This window comes from Marmota monax, unplaced genomic scaffold (assembly GCF_021218885.2).
Source record: "Marmota monax isolate L192 unplaced genomic scaffold, Marmota_monax_Labrador192_F-V1.1 WCK01_AAM20220418_F8-fsc00013, whole genome shotgun sequence".
Lineage (NCBI taxonomy): Eukaryota > Metazoa > Chordata > Mammalia > Rodentia > Sciuridae > Marmota > Marmota monax.
In genome coordinates, this window is record NW_026692202.1 from 366,069 (window position 1) to 385,285 (window position 19,217).

General features: G+C 33.8%; 1 protein-coding gene and 1 pseudogene across 1 annotated transcript in view; one reads left to right on the plus strand and one right to left on the minus strand.

Moving 5' to 3' along the window:
• Cdc40 (cell division cycle 40) overlaps nt 1–19,217 on the minus strand; it is a 47,348-nt gene that overhangs the window by 8,467 nt on the left and 19,664 nt on the right. Inside the window, exons 4-13 of the mRNA XM_046430017.2 lie at nt 18,186–18,315; nt 13,553–13,636; nt 10,946–11,085; nt 9,721–9,817; nt 8,298–8,437; nt 7,404–7,478; nt 5,204–5,249; nt 3,006–3,107; nt 1,352–1,467; nt 983–1,116 (exon numbers count right to left, since the gene is read on the minus strand). Coding sequence (XP_046285973.1) covers nt 983–1,116; nt 1,352–1,467; nt 3,006–3,107; nt 5,204–5,249; nt 7,404–7,478; nt 8,298–8,437; nt 9,721–9,817; nt 10,946–11,085; nt 13,553–13,636; nt 18,186–18,315 — 1,064 coding nt within the window. The remainder of the gene's footprint in view (nt 1–982; nt 1,117–1,351; nt 1,468–3,005; nt 3,108–5,203; nt 5,250–7,403; nt 7,479–8,297; nt 8,438–9,720; nt 9,818–10,945; nt 11,086–13,552; nt 13,637–18,185; nt 18,316–19,217) is intronic.
• LOC124083043 (ATP synthase F(0) complex subunit B1, mitochondrial-like) lies at nt 11,361–13,120 on the plus strand (annotated as a pseudogene).

A 19,217-nucleotide genomic window follows, 5' to 3' on the forward strand; every position in this document is an offset into this window, starting at 1 on the left:
GGGTTCCATCTACACATTCATTTTAACCAAAAGATTATCATGTATTTCTTTACAACTTAATTATATGAAGTTATAAAATATATAATATTTATAATTATAATATAATATTTATATTTAAATTATAAAACATGATCTATGACAGTCAATGAAACTAGCTTCAGTATTTTGGACTTTAGAAAAATGATTTTTTTCCCCCTAGGAAAGCAAAAGTAACCAATATAGTCTGATTATATTCTATAATTAAAACATCTGTACAAGGACGATGATATGGGACAACTTTCAATATTGAATAATCAAAAAAAAAAGACATTTAAGGAACGGAGAAATAATGAGTATTTTCTTTGAGTTTCTTCTGAGGCATAATCCCTACATAACCAATATAGCCTATATATTTGTGGCTCCTACTTCTTATCAGCCAATTATTTTGCAAAGATGAATAAAATAACTAATAAACAATGTAAGATAGCACAATTTAATGTCTATCATCACTATATGACAAGCACTCAAGTAAATATTCTTTGGATATTTATTACAGTTGAGTATTCTTTGGAAAGATTATCCAAAAACTGTGAAGACAGCCTGTTTAGAGTTTATGTCTGAATTATGGGTACTTAAATAGTTAACACACTGATTGGCAAGCCAGGATCACAGCTGTAAAAATATTTAAATAACTGCCTATTATCAGGCTTTGTCTTTGGCTACATATTTTTAAAATTGCTTGTTTTGTATAAAGCAGTAGATTTTCTTTTCTTTTCTTTTTCTGGTACTGGAGGTTGAAACTAGAGTCGTGTGTGTTAGGTAAGCACTAAGTTACATCCCCAGACCTGTTAAAATTTTTATTTTGAGACCGGATCTCACTGAATCACCCAGGTTGGCCTGAAACTTGCTATCCTTCTGCCTCAGCCTCCCAAGTATCTGGGATTATAGGTATGTGCCACCGTGCCTAGCCAAAGCAGTAGATATTTTACTGATGGAAACTCACCATTCCCAAACTCTTAGGCTCTTATCATCAGATGTGCTCACAAATCTCCTATTCTCATCAACAAAAACAATGGTGTTGACAGCTCCCAAATGCCGATCATATTCCTGCACAATTTCTCCACTTCGAATGTCCCACTGGATAGCAAACAAGAGCAAAGGTAAAAACAGAGATATAATTTTGGACAGTGGAAATGAAAAAGATCTCTAAGATGTTTTTATAAATTGACTGTTTTCTACTAATAGATACTAACAGAGTATCAGTAATCCCTACAAGTAGCAAATATTAAATGTGCTAACATTCTGTATTCCACTCCTTGATACAGCATAAAGCTCAGAAAGCTTAATAAAAATACTGAAGGAAAAGACTTACTTGCACAATCTTTTTATCAGACATCCCAGCCACAAAGAGATTTTGTTTATCTTCATCAGGATTGAATTTGACACAATAGGGTACTTTTCGGTTTGTAAATCTTGATATACACTGTCCTAAAACCAAAGATTCAAATTAAATAAAAAATAACGCTTAAGGATGACACTGGTATTAAGATCTATGGTCATTTGCTTAATACATTTTGAGGAAAGGCAGCTTGCTGCTGCTGCTTCTTTTTTTTTAAGATGGACACAATATCTTTACTTTTTAAATTTATTTTTACATGGTGCTGAGGATCAAACCCAGTGCCTCACATGTGTGAGGCAAGCACGGTACCACTGAGCTACAACCCCAACCCATGCTTATTCTTTGTTATAAACTACATTGTTCCTTTTCATATTTTCCGGTACTGGGGATTGAACCCAGGGCCTCATGCATGCTAGGCAAGTGTTTTGCCACTAAGCTATATCCCCAGACCCTTTCCATGGATTTTTAATAATTAAAAATAATTTTTCAAAAGTATGTCTGTGCCATCAATTGTTGAATAGATGAATATAATTTCATCCATATAATGGAATATTTTGAGCAACAAAAAAGAATAAGTAATTGGCACAAGCCTTATGGGTAAATCTCAGATACTATTTTGTGTGAAAATAGATACAAAAGAGAAATTAGTTTATACAAGTTCATAGATACAGTTACCAAAAAGCAAAATGAAAACCACTGAACATTTATGCATTTTATAAATTTCATGTATATTATTCCTTGACTTTAGAAAATCCCTTAGAGTGGGAAGCTCTCAGCCCTGGCTATACAGTAGAAGCACCTAGTCCACAGCCTGGACCAATCATATAAGGACCTCTGAAGGTTGGACCCAGGTATCAATAATTTTGAAGCTCTTCAGATGACTACAATGTACAGCCAGAATTGAGAATCACTGCTAATGAGGTGAAGAACATGGACTTTGGCATCAGAGACCTTGGTTTGAACCCAACTGTGACTAGCTGTCTAATCCTAGAAAGTTATTTTTAAGCCTCAGTTTTCTCATTTATAATGTAATACTAGTACATACCTCACAGAGATATATTAAGATTACATGACATACTGCATATCAATGCTTAGTGTAATTGGTAAATATTAGTTATTATCAATAATCTTTAAACTCAGTAAGATAAAAGATAATTTTCTAATAGTATAAAATTATAACGGCCACAAAATACTGGTGCAATTAATATGGTTACAAATATGTAAAACCAACTGGTCAACAGGAATTTAAACCTACATTTTAATTAATTTGAGTAATTAAATTTAATTCTACTTATAGACATTTATGTAGTTTCTTTATATATAATGTACCATGCTAGGAAACATATGAGAACAAAAAGATCAATTAGATGGTCTAGAGAATATTTCCAATTTGCTTGTCCATCAACATGTTTACTTTATAAATTGTATGTAGTAGGAACAGTTTCATAGTGAAAGAGCTGCTTATATAAATGAGCTTTAACTCAAACATATTTCGTGATATTAACTGATAGTCAATGGTGGGACAATCAGCAGTGAGAGGAGGTGCCATTTTGTTGGAGTCAGCTCACACTGTTTCATAAATGCTAACTTAGAAGACAAAGGTGTCTTAGTTTTAGTGCATTCTTACCTGTTTCAGTATCCCAGAGTTTAAGATATCTGTCATAGGCTGCACTAAGGAATTGCGTTCCTGCAGTATTGAAGCAGATGTCCCTAACAGCTTTACTGTGACCTAAAGGCAGAGGCAACAGAAATGGCAGTGACATCAAAATTTGTATCTTTAGAAACAGCATTAAACAGTGGTTCCCAAGGAAGGAAGTGAGTCAAGATCATTGAACCCATCTTCTGATTTACTGACTTACAATCCAATATGGGTGTGCAATGAAGAGTGGGAATTTTTCTCCCTTCCAGATGCTCCTCAGGTGATTCTAATATATAATGTTTGGGTAAGAACCAAGAGAACAAGTCTTAAGTTCTTCTTCTTTTTTTAAAAATTTGTAATGAGAATCTCTTAATATATAGTACAGACAAATGATGACTAACCAGCCAAGAATTTATCGAACCATAATTGACTGATTATTGCCAATGAAAACAAATGATGATGAAATTTGGGGGTTCACTATCAGGTTGCTCACCAGGCTGGCAGTGAAAATAAAATGACTTAAACCTAAAGTTCAGGAAACTGTAGCCCTTGTTTGATAAATGTATGTTTGGATAATTATGATCATATTACCAAATTTTATAGAAAATGATTCAGACTCTCACAGATGAATGAACAATTTAAATATGAAATAGTTCTCATTTTAAGATAGCTTTTTGAGAATAAATTAATTTTAAGGTACTGATTATGTTTTAGTTAGAAATCAATCTTGCCAGAATCAACTCTTTTGAAAGTTAACAAACAAAAGGTAGCTAAACAAAAGCAGAAACTTTCCTATTTCTCACCACACCTACCATGACCAAGCCATGTACAGTTGTACATAATGTGTATGGCACAAATTGTCAACCACATGTAGCAACCCTGAGCCTGGACTACCACTGAACTCTAGTCAGGCAGTATGCACCATGGCAATTAGAAATTCTTTTCTACAGCAAGAGTCCCAGTCAGAGCTGCTGTAATCTTCCTACATAAGAGAATTTCAGTTTTCTACTGAAAAATGGTCTGCCAGTACAGGGGAGGCAGATGGAGACCAAACCCACTATATCTGACAGAGACATTTTGTTCCCTGACACAGCTAACAGCTTTCCATAAGTCTTCCTTTAGGCTGCATGCATAGTACCTTGGATGGTATTTATTTGCAGAGTTCCTAAAATCTTAACAAAGCACAGCAGAACAGACTCCCACTTTAATCTAAAAACAGAGCCACCACGACTTACACAAACAGAGTTTCAATGTGGTTTGGTTAAATTTGGAAAGAGTAATGAGCTTTCATACGAAATGACAAAGAAAATAAACCTTTCTCTACCAGGAAGGCTAGTCTGTCACACAGCTAACCTCCCTTTGGTCCTCTTCTTTACTTCAAGTTCTCTTGATCTTGATCTTGTCCTTTTTATGCCTCAGCTGCCAATTCCCAACCTCTCTTTCAAGTTCGACATCTGGCTGTTGCTTACTGGGTATTTTAACTTTGATATCCCAAAGGCAGCTCAGATTCAATGAGTCTAAACCCTCATCATCCTCACATTCCCTCCTTTGGTGAACAGCACCACCATTCTTCCAGCCACCTGGGAGTCACCCTAGATTTCTGCCTAAATTTATTATATCCCATTACCAGATTCCATCGATTTCAATACTAAACAGGTCCTTTCTTATCTCTGTTGCTTTGATTCAAACTCTCACCATCTCTGATCCAGACTAATAAAATAATGAATTAATTTCCTTTCTTCTAGGTTTTCTCTAATCAAAGCATCATCCAGATTGCTATGTGATCTTCTGCAAACTTCCAATCATGCAACTACTTCCCTACAAGAGCTGTTTAATGGCTCTCTGATGCCCTTACAATAGTCTAAACTCTATTAATGACACACACAGTCCTCTGTACTCTAGTTCCCCTTTGACTACTTTTCTCTGTGCTTTTGCTTTCACTTACACTCTGGGAATTCTGCTACCTATGTGGTTCTCCCAAAGCAGTGTGCTTTCTTATACCACATTTGCTTCTGCACTTCCCAGTTCTGTCTACCTGGGGGGACTTGCTCCTTCTAATAGGCTCAGTTCAAGTTATGAACACTTTCCTTTACATCACTGTACTAAAATTACTGCTGTTGATGTTATCTCACTTTAAAAAGTCTTCCCCCAAACAGATTTATAGCCAGGGACAAAAGAAGTATTACCAATAAATGTTCTCAGACAACGCCGGTCACCGTAAACCTCCCAGAGCTGGAGAAAAAAATAAAATACACAGACATATTAGTTTTTTTTTTTTTTTGGTGCTGGGGACTGGACTCAGGGCCCCATATATGCTAAACATGTGCTTTGCCACTGTGCTCCGCCCCAGCCCTGGAGATATTAAATTTAATAAAAATTTTTAATCAATAATAATGTCATATTCCAGCTATGTATGTGCATATCTGTGTGTGTATAGGGGATTTAATTATTATATTTTACTTAGCACCACCAGTTTGTGTTGTATTACTTGGAGTACACACACATATATACATATACACGTTCTTTTATAACTAGAATTTTTTTTAAGGTCTTTTCATCCAAAGTGATATAAAACACCTGCATCAAAATACCAAGAGACCTTGACTACAGAAGGAGTTAATCCAGGTGGTTTCATTTATCATTGCTCTTTTTTTTAATACTGTAGTTATTTTCTATGATAAAAAGTTTCTACTTTTGTAATACTACAAACTTTATTACAACTGCCATGTATATAACATTTTGATACTAAAAAGCTTTTAAATACTTCTCTAAAGTAACAAGTATAATAGAAGCAGTGGGAAAATAATGATCTAGACTAAAATAACAGTCTCATAATTCTCATCATATCCAAAGTGCATGAATACAAAAGCTTCAAAACTAGCTTTAATCTTGCCTGCCTCAAACCCAATCCTTGACAATACTGCTAGTGCTCTAAAATAGAAAGCATTTCCTGGCCACCCAGTGCCAGGAGGATAAAGTCTCAGTTCCCGCAGCATGCCACAAGAGGATTTCTGGGACCTGGTCCCTTTTCTATGACTATTATCATTCTTTGTCTCTTAGATTTTATGCTTGGCCAACCACAAAACTTGTAGTTTTCGGCACACACCATGCTGTTTCATTCTATTTGCTCTTCTCAAACGTACTCTATTCCTTCCCTGTAACTTAACCTTCCTATTGAGATACGCTTCCTTTTTGAAGCCAGAATACATGCACCTTGTGCCTGCCTCTATAACGATCATTTACCTCATCATACAACGATCACCCTATGGGCAGAGATAGTGCCTTAACATTTTTTTATCCTCACCCTCTTCACATAATGGCTACCTAATGAGTGTTTACATACGTGAACCTAATTGAATTCTGTAATTTTTTTTAGTTGGTCAAAGAGAAGATCATAACCTCAATTTACATAGTTTGTATAAAGTAAAGGTTAAAGAAGTAAGGGTTTTTACTACAACTGACTCAATTAGTGACAAATTGAGACAAATTATCTCTATTAGAGACAAATGCCTAAATGGTTGCTCTCATCCAAAGAAGCTATCTTTATATATTCTTAATATTCATGCATTATTAAGAAGGAAAAAGCTTTAATGATTCAACTTTCCAAGCCACAAGACCATTATAGGGTTAGTATTTATCGAACCATTGTAAAGATAATAGACACAGTGAAGACCAAAAAACACAAAAACTATCCTTTTAGATTTAAGATTTATTTCAAGGCTTTCCCCATATCTAAGTTGACATGAAACTTTAGATATGAGAACTGTGGGCCTATTGTTTTAGTCTAGATCATTATTTTTGTACAGCTTCTATAATATCTTTTGCTTCAGGAAAGTTCAAAACTAAAGTCTTTCAGTATCAAAATGCTATACTTGTGACAATCAAGTCTTCTGTACCACATACTATAGAGTTGAGCAGAAGGTAAAGGTGGAACTTCCTAAGACTACAGTGGGAGAAGAGACTGGGAGCACTTCTGCTACTTGTTATCTAAAAGTATTCAAAGAAAAAGGATAAAATACATTGTTTATTCTGAAAATGGGATTTCTATAATGTGTCCTCTCTACCTTATTTGGTTTTGAGGAAAAATGAACACTATTACATATCTAAAACTTCTATAAAAATGCATAACTAGTGATTAAATATTTCTGTGTCTAATGCCAAACTGATTGGATTACATTCTAATCAGTGTTCTAAGCTTTAAAAAGAACCTAGACAACTGGACCACATGGCTATATTTGAACCTACAAGTTTAGAAGCAGTTCATAAATAGCTGAATTTACAGGACCTAAGAGAAAATTATTAACCTCTAATTGCCTAGCACCCAAATTTATTTACAATTAACCAGATTTAACAGTGACAAAGCTGCCAGTGTTATCAAAAACTCACCTTAATTTTACAATCCATGGAACAAGACAGCAATAAATGACCAGAGAGGGGAAACAATCTGACTGCACTGACACCCTGTAAAAAGGTATCAGAGTTATAAACCAGAAGCATTTTGAATATTGGCTAGAACACAAGGCAAAGACGGTAAACTTTAAGCAACCTAAAAGCAACCTTTTCTATTTTTCTTTATTCCAATCATCATGACCCAGAATAATCATCATTAGTATTCCAAGAGCAGGCCTTACTGACACTAAGCTTTTGAAGGTTTTTTTTTTTTTTCTTTTTTAACCTCTAATATTGACTTTCTCACTCAAGGGAATCCTGAGTCAATCAAATTGCTAATGCCCCCACTACGTTTCCTTCTTTTATGTAGTTCCTTTGCTTTTTGCAAAGAGCTGGAAATTAACAGCCGGAATTGTGCAGATGACAAAGAATATCAACATGGAAAATTCTCATGTATCTTGTCTTTGTGTTATTACCTTGACTTATAAACCACAGAGCATCTCATTTCTGCAATGGGATAACCCCCAAAACCAAGGCAACATTACAGGCTAAGCAAGAGACTTGATGCTAGGACAAGGTTGTTACTCAACTGAATTTGTGTCCAAGAGGAAGCAGACTGTGACTGGAACTTGCAGAGAAATGGCTGTGCTGGGGGTCAGAATATCCAACCACAAACACGTGTCATGGCCACGTCAGAAGGTTTTCATGACTGATACATGTGAGCGTCTCCAAAGTCTAATCCAACTTGATCTTCAATATGACTCCCCTGTCCTATCTTTACTTCCCTATATGCTCACCAGAAATACTGAATGATCCACATCCATGACTGAAACTTTACACTGGCTTCACTATTATAACACTACAGCAAATAGAAACAGCCAACTTGCTTACCTTTGTATGTCCAGACCACACATGAATTTGTTTTTTGGGAAGATAACACTTTTCAGGTGGCACAGTTGACCGTAGATTGACACCAACATCCTGAGGTATGTGAAGATAGGATCTGCCTTGATAGTCATACATTTCTTTAACTGAAACAAGAAGGCAATAACCAAATAGTTCATAGTCAAAACAATCACAAAATCTATATTCTTAAAATGATAAACATTTCATTCTTAGGACTATTGCCTTTATCAAAACTTGGGTAATAACACTCTGGTGATGTTAAGATTGTAGGTTAGTTAAAATTAGCTGCTTGAAATCCTTGCTATCATTTCCAATTTGAAGCAGTATTTTGGAATTCCTAAATTCCTAGAGCGTATTACACCTTTAAGATCTATACTTCTTTCACTCAGTCATATACTTTAGTGATATATAATAAAGACTTCACTGCAGTATAATAAGAGTGAGTAAAAAAAAAATAATACTTGGGCCTCATGAGCACTGGTAAAGAATCAGAAGCAAAACAGGCTAAGAAAGAAATTAAAACAAAAAAATATCAACTATCCTTTCCTCTCACTTTCTGCTTTTATGCCTTTCTGGTTCCTTTCCATTCCTCTTTTCCTGATTTTCACCTCAAAGTTTTATAATAGTCATGTGGGTGACTTAGATGGCATAGTGTAGAGAAAGCAGTTAGTAGTATGCCTGGCACAGAGTGGGTATTCAATAAATGTTGAATGGTATTGCTGTTACAATTGTACACGCCACAGTACTAAACAGATTCCTTAAATACAAAACTGGAGCCTGATAAACCAAATATTGCCTCATTATACCTAAAAAGCTGATGTGATAAAACATCAGAAAAAGCAACACTATTTGTGCAAAAAAAATCAGTAATCACTATGTAATTTCCTAAATGTAACTAATCATTAATGAATAGGTACATTCTAGAATATTTGTAATTTATTTTGGTGAGTATGCATTTTCTTCCACAAGTCAAGGTAAGTATGAGTCTTAATCTCCAGTTTACTTACATTTAATGACATTCATAAACTGTGAAGATACCTGACTATTTGGATTGAGTTAAAAAAAACAGTTTAATGATTTAGGCATCATTAATATACGAAAAGAGTCAACTTTATCTCAAGAAAGGGCATGAACCATACGAGTTTCTTCTTTAAAATTTTTTTTTAAATTCACTAACATTTCAACAAACATTGTATGTGGCTATTATTAGTCATGCTACTACTTCTTTTCCCCTTTATTAGCACAAGGAAAAGTCTGCTGTGATTTTTTGGGGATACAAACTATAAAATTATAATTATTCTTAATATTATGATTGTATGGCAGCTGACGGTAAGGGCAATTGGTATTACATGAACAGAGAACAGACATGAGCTTTTTCATGAAATGAAGAAATATGAAAATACATTACCATGTAAGATTGTCTTCTCCTCCCCAGGTTTCTCTTCTTCCTGTTTGCCTTTCTTCTGCCTTTTTGCTGTGATTTCATCCAATTCTTTTTGTTCTTCCTAAGAAAATGAAGGAGTGAACTTTAAAACAAATGTTTGAGAATCTCACTATGTCCAAAGTTGGTTATAAATTCTTTATAATGAAGTCTTCATTTTTGTGAAGCAATTGCTGTAAATATACTTCCCCATAGAATAATTTCAACTCTTCCATAAGCAGAGATTGATTATCTCTTCCACAGATTACAAAATGGCAATAAACCTATAATGGATACTAGATAATATTTTTAAACCAATTTTATACAAGCTCATCCTTCTGGAACATCTAGAAATAAATTGAACATATTATGCTAATTGTTCAAGTAAAAAGACAAGGCAATTAGAAAATCTGGTACCAGAAAGGAAAGGAAACTGAATTTTAGTACATAATGTTGTTCTTCAATAAATAGCTTTTACATAGTCATGAGGGTATAAGCAATTACTATAGATTTATGACCATTTTGGCATGAGCTGGGGAGGGAAGTGGGAGAGCAGTAAATCTGTATCTATAATAACAATCTAAAATAAATAAAGAAATAGCAGAACATGTACATTATTAAGCTAATGCAGATGTAAAAAACATCTAGAATATAAGTTTCACGAGGCCAGAATTTTCCTGATCTTGCCCACAACTGTATCTCAGGACCTAGACTGGTGCCTGGCTCATAGAGACAAATGGGATTATGCAGGTGGGGAAAGGAAGGGTGGAGTTCTGTATTTTCACTTTACTAACTTCATAGTAAAAATTTAAAAAAATAATACAGATAAAATTTAAGATTTTTGAATAAATGAATAAGTAAAACCCACTATCAATTCCAATATGAAAAAAAAACCCTGATTTTGTAGTTACTATCTGAATGTCTGGTACCAGAAAAACAGCTATCATGGCAGTTTAAAAGCTTTATTAAGGCAATTTTTTTTAAAAAAATTGTTCAATATTCTATTTTTATAAGAAAGTACCAAAGAAAGTAAAGCAGAAAAAAAAGTAAACAAAAATAGTACAAAAAAAATTATTGTATTTTCTTAACAAAGGCAGAGAAATTCTGAGGAGTCACTTGGTTCTCTAAGAGAATCTCAAGTTTATTAATAGAGATATGATTTGTAAAGACATAGCATACACTTGAACTGGAAATGAAAAACATCAAAGCTTACTTCTGAAGGTTTGGCTACATCTTTTTCGTCCACATATTTTGCCCACGGTCCCAAGAAACCATCAATATTAGATGCATCGTTTTCTTTGAACTTTTTCCTCTTTTCTGTTTTCTTTTGACCAGTTTCAAATACAGTTAAACCTATGTTAACAACAACAAAAAGAAATTATAAATATATACATTTTCTTCAAAAACATCATCATACATATGATTTTATATAGTTAAAGAAAGGTGATTGTTCAAGAGACCAAAAACAAAATTAAAAGGTAAATGAATCTGCAACATATATTAACTAGCTCAAGTTACATGAAACCTTCTGAGGAGAGAATCTTCTAACCCTGTAGTGTTTTACAAACTTTGCTATATTAAAAGAAAAAAAAAGATATCCAATCCTACAATGGTACACAGCCTTTTTAATGAATGAAAAACCTGTATCTATAGACTTTTACTAATTCTGAAAGAAACTCAACAACTTGATGTTGCTAAATAATAATAAAGCTACTTTTGAAAGCAAGAATTGTAATTTATTGCTTAAAAACAGGGCTGAGGGTTGGGATCAGAGGGACATTAAGGCTGCTGCCTAGACATTGCTGACCACACTCTGTCAGGTGATACTTTCTGCCGTCGCAACAATGACCTCTGTCTCAGAATGCAGCCTTCCTAGGACCAGGAAAAAAGTACCTTTCACACAGGGCAGCCACATCTTGCCCCTCTACCACCTATTTCTGAATATGGAGGAAAAGTTCTTCTTGGGGCTGATCCCTGAGGAATTCTTCCAGTTTCTTTATCCTAAAACTTGTGTAACAGGACCCTACATGCATGAAACTGTATTTTCTATCCAAAGAAATTTATGTGATTACTCCAGAGACCTTTTCTACCATATCAATAGTAGCATTATTGTCCATGTGATTAAAAAATATGGTGCCTCTATGGAGAATTTACTGAAAATCTAAATGAGCATAAAATTGCCCAACTAGAAGAGGTGAAACAGGCTTCCATCCAACAAATCCAACATGCAACTGAGTTATAGAAGTCACAGCAGGTGCTGGTTCAGAAGTGCCATTATCTTTTTGATGTCCAAAGGAATAACATTGCTATGGCCTTGAGGTTTCTTACCAGGAAGGGCGACATAAAGTATACAAGGAGGTAAAGAACTGCCTGGATTATCATATCTCTGCAGAATATTATGCATTGAAAGGAACAGGAGTACAAGATAAACTGGGTGGAGAAACACGTGGTACAGAGTATTTCTGCACAGCAGGAAAATGAGACGATTGCCAAGTGCATTGCAGATTTCAAGCTGCTCCCAAAGAAGCCTCAAGCACAGCCAGTTATGTAAATGTATCTGTCCCAGTTGAGACAGCTATACAGTTGACTGAGTAAATGAAAACTAGTCTACGTGACAAAATCTTCCTCTATTGCTATCTACTGAAATTACAGTTTATCTTTCCTAAAAAAGAAAAGTTCAAGTTTCTTTGGGAGATTACCAACTTACAATTTAAATTTATAATTAATTCCATCATCTTGCAATTAAGTAATGATTAAAACAAAACAAAAAACCCAAAACAAAAACAAAACAGGGCTGAATTAAAACCACATTAAGTACTTAGTAACGTATTTTTACTATGCTTGTAATAGAACAATATAAATTAAACAAGTTTTCTCAAAATTTTGGTATTTCTTTCATATGATCTCCTTCTAAAACTGATCTCTAATATCAACTTTAGTAAAAAGAAATGGAGGAAGAAAGATGTTTCTGAGATTTTTTAATTGATCAGTAGGAGATGGCATACTATTAGATTGCAAAAAGAAAGTTTTACAGGAGTCATAGTGACAGGTTAACTAAGAATCTAGCTCCATATATATAAGAACAGGGAAAAATAGTTCATATTAATTCAAATTAATTTCCTTTAGGCTGTGTTACAACAAAAGCATGGGAAAGTCTATTTTAACAATCATCAAGCACAGAAGGCAGTTTGATCATACAGGGTCTAGTTTTATTTAAGTAGAAGTGTCCCTGTGTAACTTGAACTTTTTTTTTTTAAATGGCATTTTATAGATGAGATTCAGTGGTCTGATGAGCTTTGTGACAAGTTAGCATTTAGCAAGCATGATGCCTGGCCTTGTTATAAAAGATGAATATGAACACAAGCATATTTAAAACATATATTCAGACTCAAGCCATTAAAAAAATCCTTCAAAGACAATCCTCACAGACTCACAAAATGAAACTTTACTTCTTTTAAAATTTAGCTTGACTTACTGTGGAAATGCCAACAGCCAAAATTATCTATACATTAATTATAATTTATTGAATGATATCTATAGGGTTGGCATGTACCAAGTACTCAAAATAACCCCAAATGATACATAACCACCATCTTCCTTACAAGGTTACACAGCTAGTAAGTAGTAAAAGCAAGCTCTAAACCATAATAGTTCTAAACTGTATTGCTCTAAACCCTATCACTCTATTATTTCAACTTAAAAAAATCAAGAGCTAAATATGGGTTCTTTCCTACTATCTAATTACTGTAAGGCACTAATTATAAATGTGTATATGCACATACACACACACACATGATACTAACTATTTTAAATAAATTACCTTGATTTTTTTCAGCTTCTTCTACAGAACCAATGTATTTAGTAGACACTTGATGATTATCCAATGAAGGGTCCAATGCATAACCTGAAAGGAAAAAAGTGCAAACTACTGACTCCATTTTGCCACTTATAATTCATTTTATTACAACTATTCAAATATACGCATTTCACATTTTCTTTCCCAGATATTAAAAATGGTCTCTTTAACTATGGACCAAGTCTTCTTTTCTGAGCTCCATTTCTCTTTACCACAATTAATCCATATTCTAGGCTGGACCCTGAATGACTTCAGAATAAAATGTATCTTAGAGGATGAATTTAACATATAGCTATTATATACTAAAAGCCTTTCTGGCTATGAAATCAACTTTAGTTTCAAACATTTGAAAAGCTTAAAAATACATGTGCATTATATGTTTGGAAGTTTAGAAACTATTTCCTTTTTTTTTTTTTGGTAATGGATATTATAGCTTATAATATATAAACTATTAAATTAAAAAAGAAATAGGGTAGAAGTTAATCACATAATGTCTAGCTATTATTTTGAAAATGCTATTCTCAGTAAAGACTGTCTTTCCTCTAATCTTAATCTATTTCTCCTTCAAAAATCATTATTCATATTTCTTTGGTAAGAGAAGATAATAAGGATAGCTGGTGTATAGATATATTCCTTCAACTAGTTCGAGTGTGTACCTACATTTGAAAGTGGTCTCCCGTGGTCTAGGAGAATGAAGGGAAACAAAGCCTTCCTAAATTAACTCAAATCATTTTTTTTTCTTTCCTCCAGTGGGTGTGCTAGGATAATAAACATTTAGTTTAATCTGTTTCACAAAAATCTGGTATATTCACAAAAGAGAGCTGATCATTCATTAGTCTATGGCCTACAACCCATGCGAACAATCACAAAGTGCATAAAAAGTACTAACTCATTTTTTTAAAGGGCCATACCCTAATGGACATATCTAACATTTTTATTTTGCAGCTAAAGATTAAAGGGAACTAATTTGGAGAATGGAAAAAGATTTGTCATGAAACATACTTTTAAAACAAGCTAAGGATGTAGGTGCTTAACTCACCCTCGTGATATGCTAAAATAGAACCAACCACCTGGCTATTAGTTCATTTGGATATAGTTTTTTTCAGCATTAAAATATGTTCTTAGCCAGAGAAGAGAGCTTGATGGCAGAAAAGCAGCTTTGGAGTTGAATCTCTGAAATCACAGGTTCAAATCCCATGAGTTATTTTAGCTTTTACCTTTTTGTACCAAACAGTGTTCTATGTGTGATTTTTTAGAAAATGAGACTTTTTAAGGCTCATATAAAATTCAGACCAACATACCCTGAATTAAAAATTCCCATCTCAGCCATAAAACCTTATTTAGAATGTAAATTCTACCATGGAAGGAGATTTATGTCTATATAAATGGCATTGTGTGATGTGTTTGGAGAGGTGGAGGTTGAGAGAGAAGGGTGTCCCTGGTCCTCATTATCTCTATGTAAGCACCAATCCCCAACTCTTCTGGCCATACACAGTCTTGTTTCAATTAAAGGAACTTATGCTTTCCTCCCGTTTTTCTCTGTGGTAAAGATCTTTTATTGCCACTTGTATCCCCTGCCCCATTCCCTCCTACTCCAGGTGATTAGTGAATAAAATTAGTCTCAGGTTACAAGTAAGAGACATTAAATATTTATCCATATACACTACTACAAATCAGCCAGTGATAGAACAAGCTCTAACTAATACTATGGAATTTCAGTCCAAATGGTTTTCTATTACTCTACGTCTCAAATAAATGAATGTATCTGCACTATAATTCTTAAAGATTCTTGTCTATCTTTTGGAAGCCTATTTTCTATTTTACTTTTTTAATGGAGTTCATGTCTACTTTCTTTAGGAAGTAGCATCTGAAATGGCTATAATAATACTAATTTTATTACTATATCCTTAAAACTATCAATACTAATATTCTGACAGATATTTACACTATAAACAGTATAGACACTATAAACAATTTGCAAAGAAATGGTTGTGAATAAACAAAAAATCCTTTAAAATCAATTGTCCAGAAAAATCAAGTCAAAATAAAGAAACAGTATTTTGATTATCAAACACAGGAAAAACAATCACATATATGGATCTTAGATAAGGAGAAACAGAACTTTCATTCTTGGTGGTGGTAGAATTGAGAGAACTATTTGCCCTACTTTTAGGAATTTATTTTAAAAAAACAGTGAAAAAAGCCTGCAAAGTTTTATGCTCAATAATATACACTGTCACATAAAAAGGCATTTTACTAGTCGGGTGTGGTGGCACATGCCTGTAATCCTAGTGGCTTGGGAGGCTGAGGCAAGAGGATCTCATCAAAGCCAGCCTTAGCAACAGTAAGGCACTAAAGCAACTCAGTGAGACCCTGTCTCTAAATAAAATACAAAATAGTACTGGGGATGTGGCTGAGTGGTCAAGAGGCCCTGAGTTCAATCCCCTGTAACCACTCCCATCACAAAAAAAGGGCATTTTACTGCAATATAATATATACAGTACCTTTTTAATAATGAAAACTGGGACCAACTTGAAATCTAATGATACCAGAGATTCTTAAACTACAGTAGTGGACAATTTAAAAAAATTATTTTGAAGTATTAAAAAAGAGTTTATAATGTTGAAGATAAAACTGAATGTTAAAAACGACTATGGTGAGACTACACTATTTATTTAAAATTCTATTTTCCACTTCCATAGACTAATGTAGTGAACATTTTGAGTGAACTCTGAACAACAGGAAAAAAAAAAAACTTCACTGAGAAGCCCCAAACAAGACCAACAAAGGAACAGTCCAGAACTCAGGAGAAAAGGGAAGAAAATAGGACACACACACACACAAGAAAATTCACATATCCACTGAAGGATTGAGGTGGCAGGAGAAACACAATAAATAGGAGCTAAAAACCAACTACACTGCAAATAAATGAGGTGATAACAGGAAATGAGACTATCTTCAATGATAAGGACTCTACAGGCTGGTTCTATGATAAACTAAATGTATTGTAGAATATACATCTTCCAGAAGTTATTTACTGATATTATAACAATGTTACATCATTTAAAATAGGAAGAAAAATAAGATCAATTTTTATTCTGCATCCAAGCAGTGATATCCCAGAGTTACAAATATGAGACTTAGGTAAAACTGAATTTATGTGCCATCTCCTTAATATGTCTTATAGATAACAGTAGTACAAGATATAAGGAAGGTGTGCTCCATTGTATTTTGTAAATGAGGGACTGTATCAGAAACCCCAAGGTGTAAGAGTGATAAAACAAACAAGTACATAGGAAGCTGGCCTAGAAATCACTATCTTGTCAGGTAAGAACTTTCTATGGGAAAACTGTAAGACTTACACTAACAGAAGCTATACTTGATCAGTGCTTGAGTGTAAGGAAAAAAAGAGACCGTGCTAAACCTGAGGTTGGTTAACTTATTAAGTTCAAACAAATTGCTCTCAGTTCTAAGATCTATCATAAGAGAGACAGACCATGATATTCTTAGTTTTGCCACTGGCCATTCCCTCTGACTAATATACTATAGTCTCACATTTATTTTTTACATCGAACTCACTAGTTCAACCTCTGTCCCAGCCGACTACCTTCTAGCAGGAGAGGGGAAAAAAAAAAAAAAAAATCACTGGGCTTTTTTTTTTTTTTTTTAAATAAGCCCATTTCTAACCCAAGTCTAAAGCCAATTGAGTAGTTTTAAATGCTTATTCTTGCTATAAGGTAACTTAAAAAGAAAAGTAGGTATCGGTATAAATTGAGGTAAGATCCCACCCCTTGTTTTGTTCTGAAGACACTTAAGCTATCTAAATTATTACTTAAGCTATTCTTTAAAACTCTGTTTTAGTATTAAAATACAATAAATCGTGATTCAACAGAGTTGATTTTTATGTGTGGCACGTTACTTTAGATTTACCCTTACATAAGTAATGGGTATAATGCAATGATGTTCCAGCAATTGGGAGTGTCACTGAAATCTTTTGTTGATTTAGTGGTATTCAATCTTAAGGACGACTTTTGGCCACTGTAAGTCAATTAAAACCTTGCCATGATGAAACATGATCTAATATATAATAATCCCTTTCATAATGTTTCCATGCATGTTATCTTACACAATTAATTTATGACTATCCTATTTTCTGACATCCCTTAGTGATCAAGAGAAAACATTTCAGAGATAAGATTTGAGAAGAGAGTAAAGTTAACTAGGGTATATGATTAAAAAAAAAAAAGTAACCTCTTAACACTATCTCTTCATTTATCAACTTTAACTGCAATCTGCATATAGTGGACATTCAATAGCAAGGGTTCATTACCAAGAACAACAACAAAAAGCATTCTGTTTTTAAGATCCCAGAATATATCCAGTATACAGAAATCATACTGGATTTAAAAATGACAGCTAAAAATATTAGCTCACCTTTTAATTTATGTAAAATATTTATAGATACAGATCAGAAGTCCATCTGAAAGACTCTAGATTAATACACTTTAAAAGCCAGAAGCTATAATAGATTACTGGACACACAACTCATACTTCCAATAAGGCCAAATTTAAAACTGTTTAAGTCGTATAACCTTACCATACGTGGCAAAAGTTCTTCTTTGCTGTTCAAACATGAAATCATTGATATGAGCTGGTTCAGCATAGCCAGAAAGCATATTTCTAGGAGCAGCCATTTGCTGTGTTCTAAAGGGATTTTCTGGTCCAAACTGCAATGTTATCAGAAAGAAAAAAAAAAGGGGGGGGGGTAGGGAAGAAAAACATAAGTTCTGACTATATGAAAGCTAGAATTACTAAAAAGCTTATACATTTTCAATTTTAAATCAGGGGCTGATTAACCTGTTTGGGAAAATGGTAGCTTCACATGGTTTAGTGCAAGTGGGCAATGGTTGGTTAGCAGTTTGTCAGTTCCTGGGACTGAAATAGAAGAGCCCAGCTATTTATTTCAAGAGTTCAATAGTCACATGTGGTTACTAGCTACTGCATTCCCATACTGCACAAAGTCCTATTTGGTCATATTGCTGTGGATAATTGAGAATGACTACAGTTTTTTCTAAACCATGATTTGAGGAATTTTGGATGACATTGTGCCAATAATGGAACTATGATATAATTTTTTGAAAGCCGTATTGCTTTTCTATTAGATTTTGAGTTCCTCAAAAGTAGATATTCAGAATCTTCTATACTTACCACAGTGCCTGATATATAGAAAGTATTTATGAAGGAAAGATAATCAGAATCCCAGTGGGGGTAAAGGATAGGAAAACAGACAATAAAAATTAAGTGCCTGAAAAAGTTCCTAGGAAAAGATACCACAAATATAAATAAAAATTCTCCACTTTGAAAAGTTACCTTATTCCTACACAAACTAGTATTCTTATTATCTTAATGCTTTGAATTTCAAGAATAATTTTCCAAGTTATTTAATCTGATTTATATAAAAACCCTGAAAACTTAGAGAGGTAGTTTCCTTCTCATCTCACAAAAGAAGAAAAAAGCTGAAGACGATATATTTTACTTGCCCCAGGGTCAAAAGTTTATTAACTGGTAGAACCAAGGCTAGAACAAACCCTAGTTAAGCATTTTATTGCATCACAACATTACTTAAAAG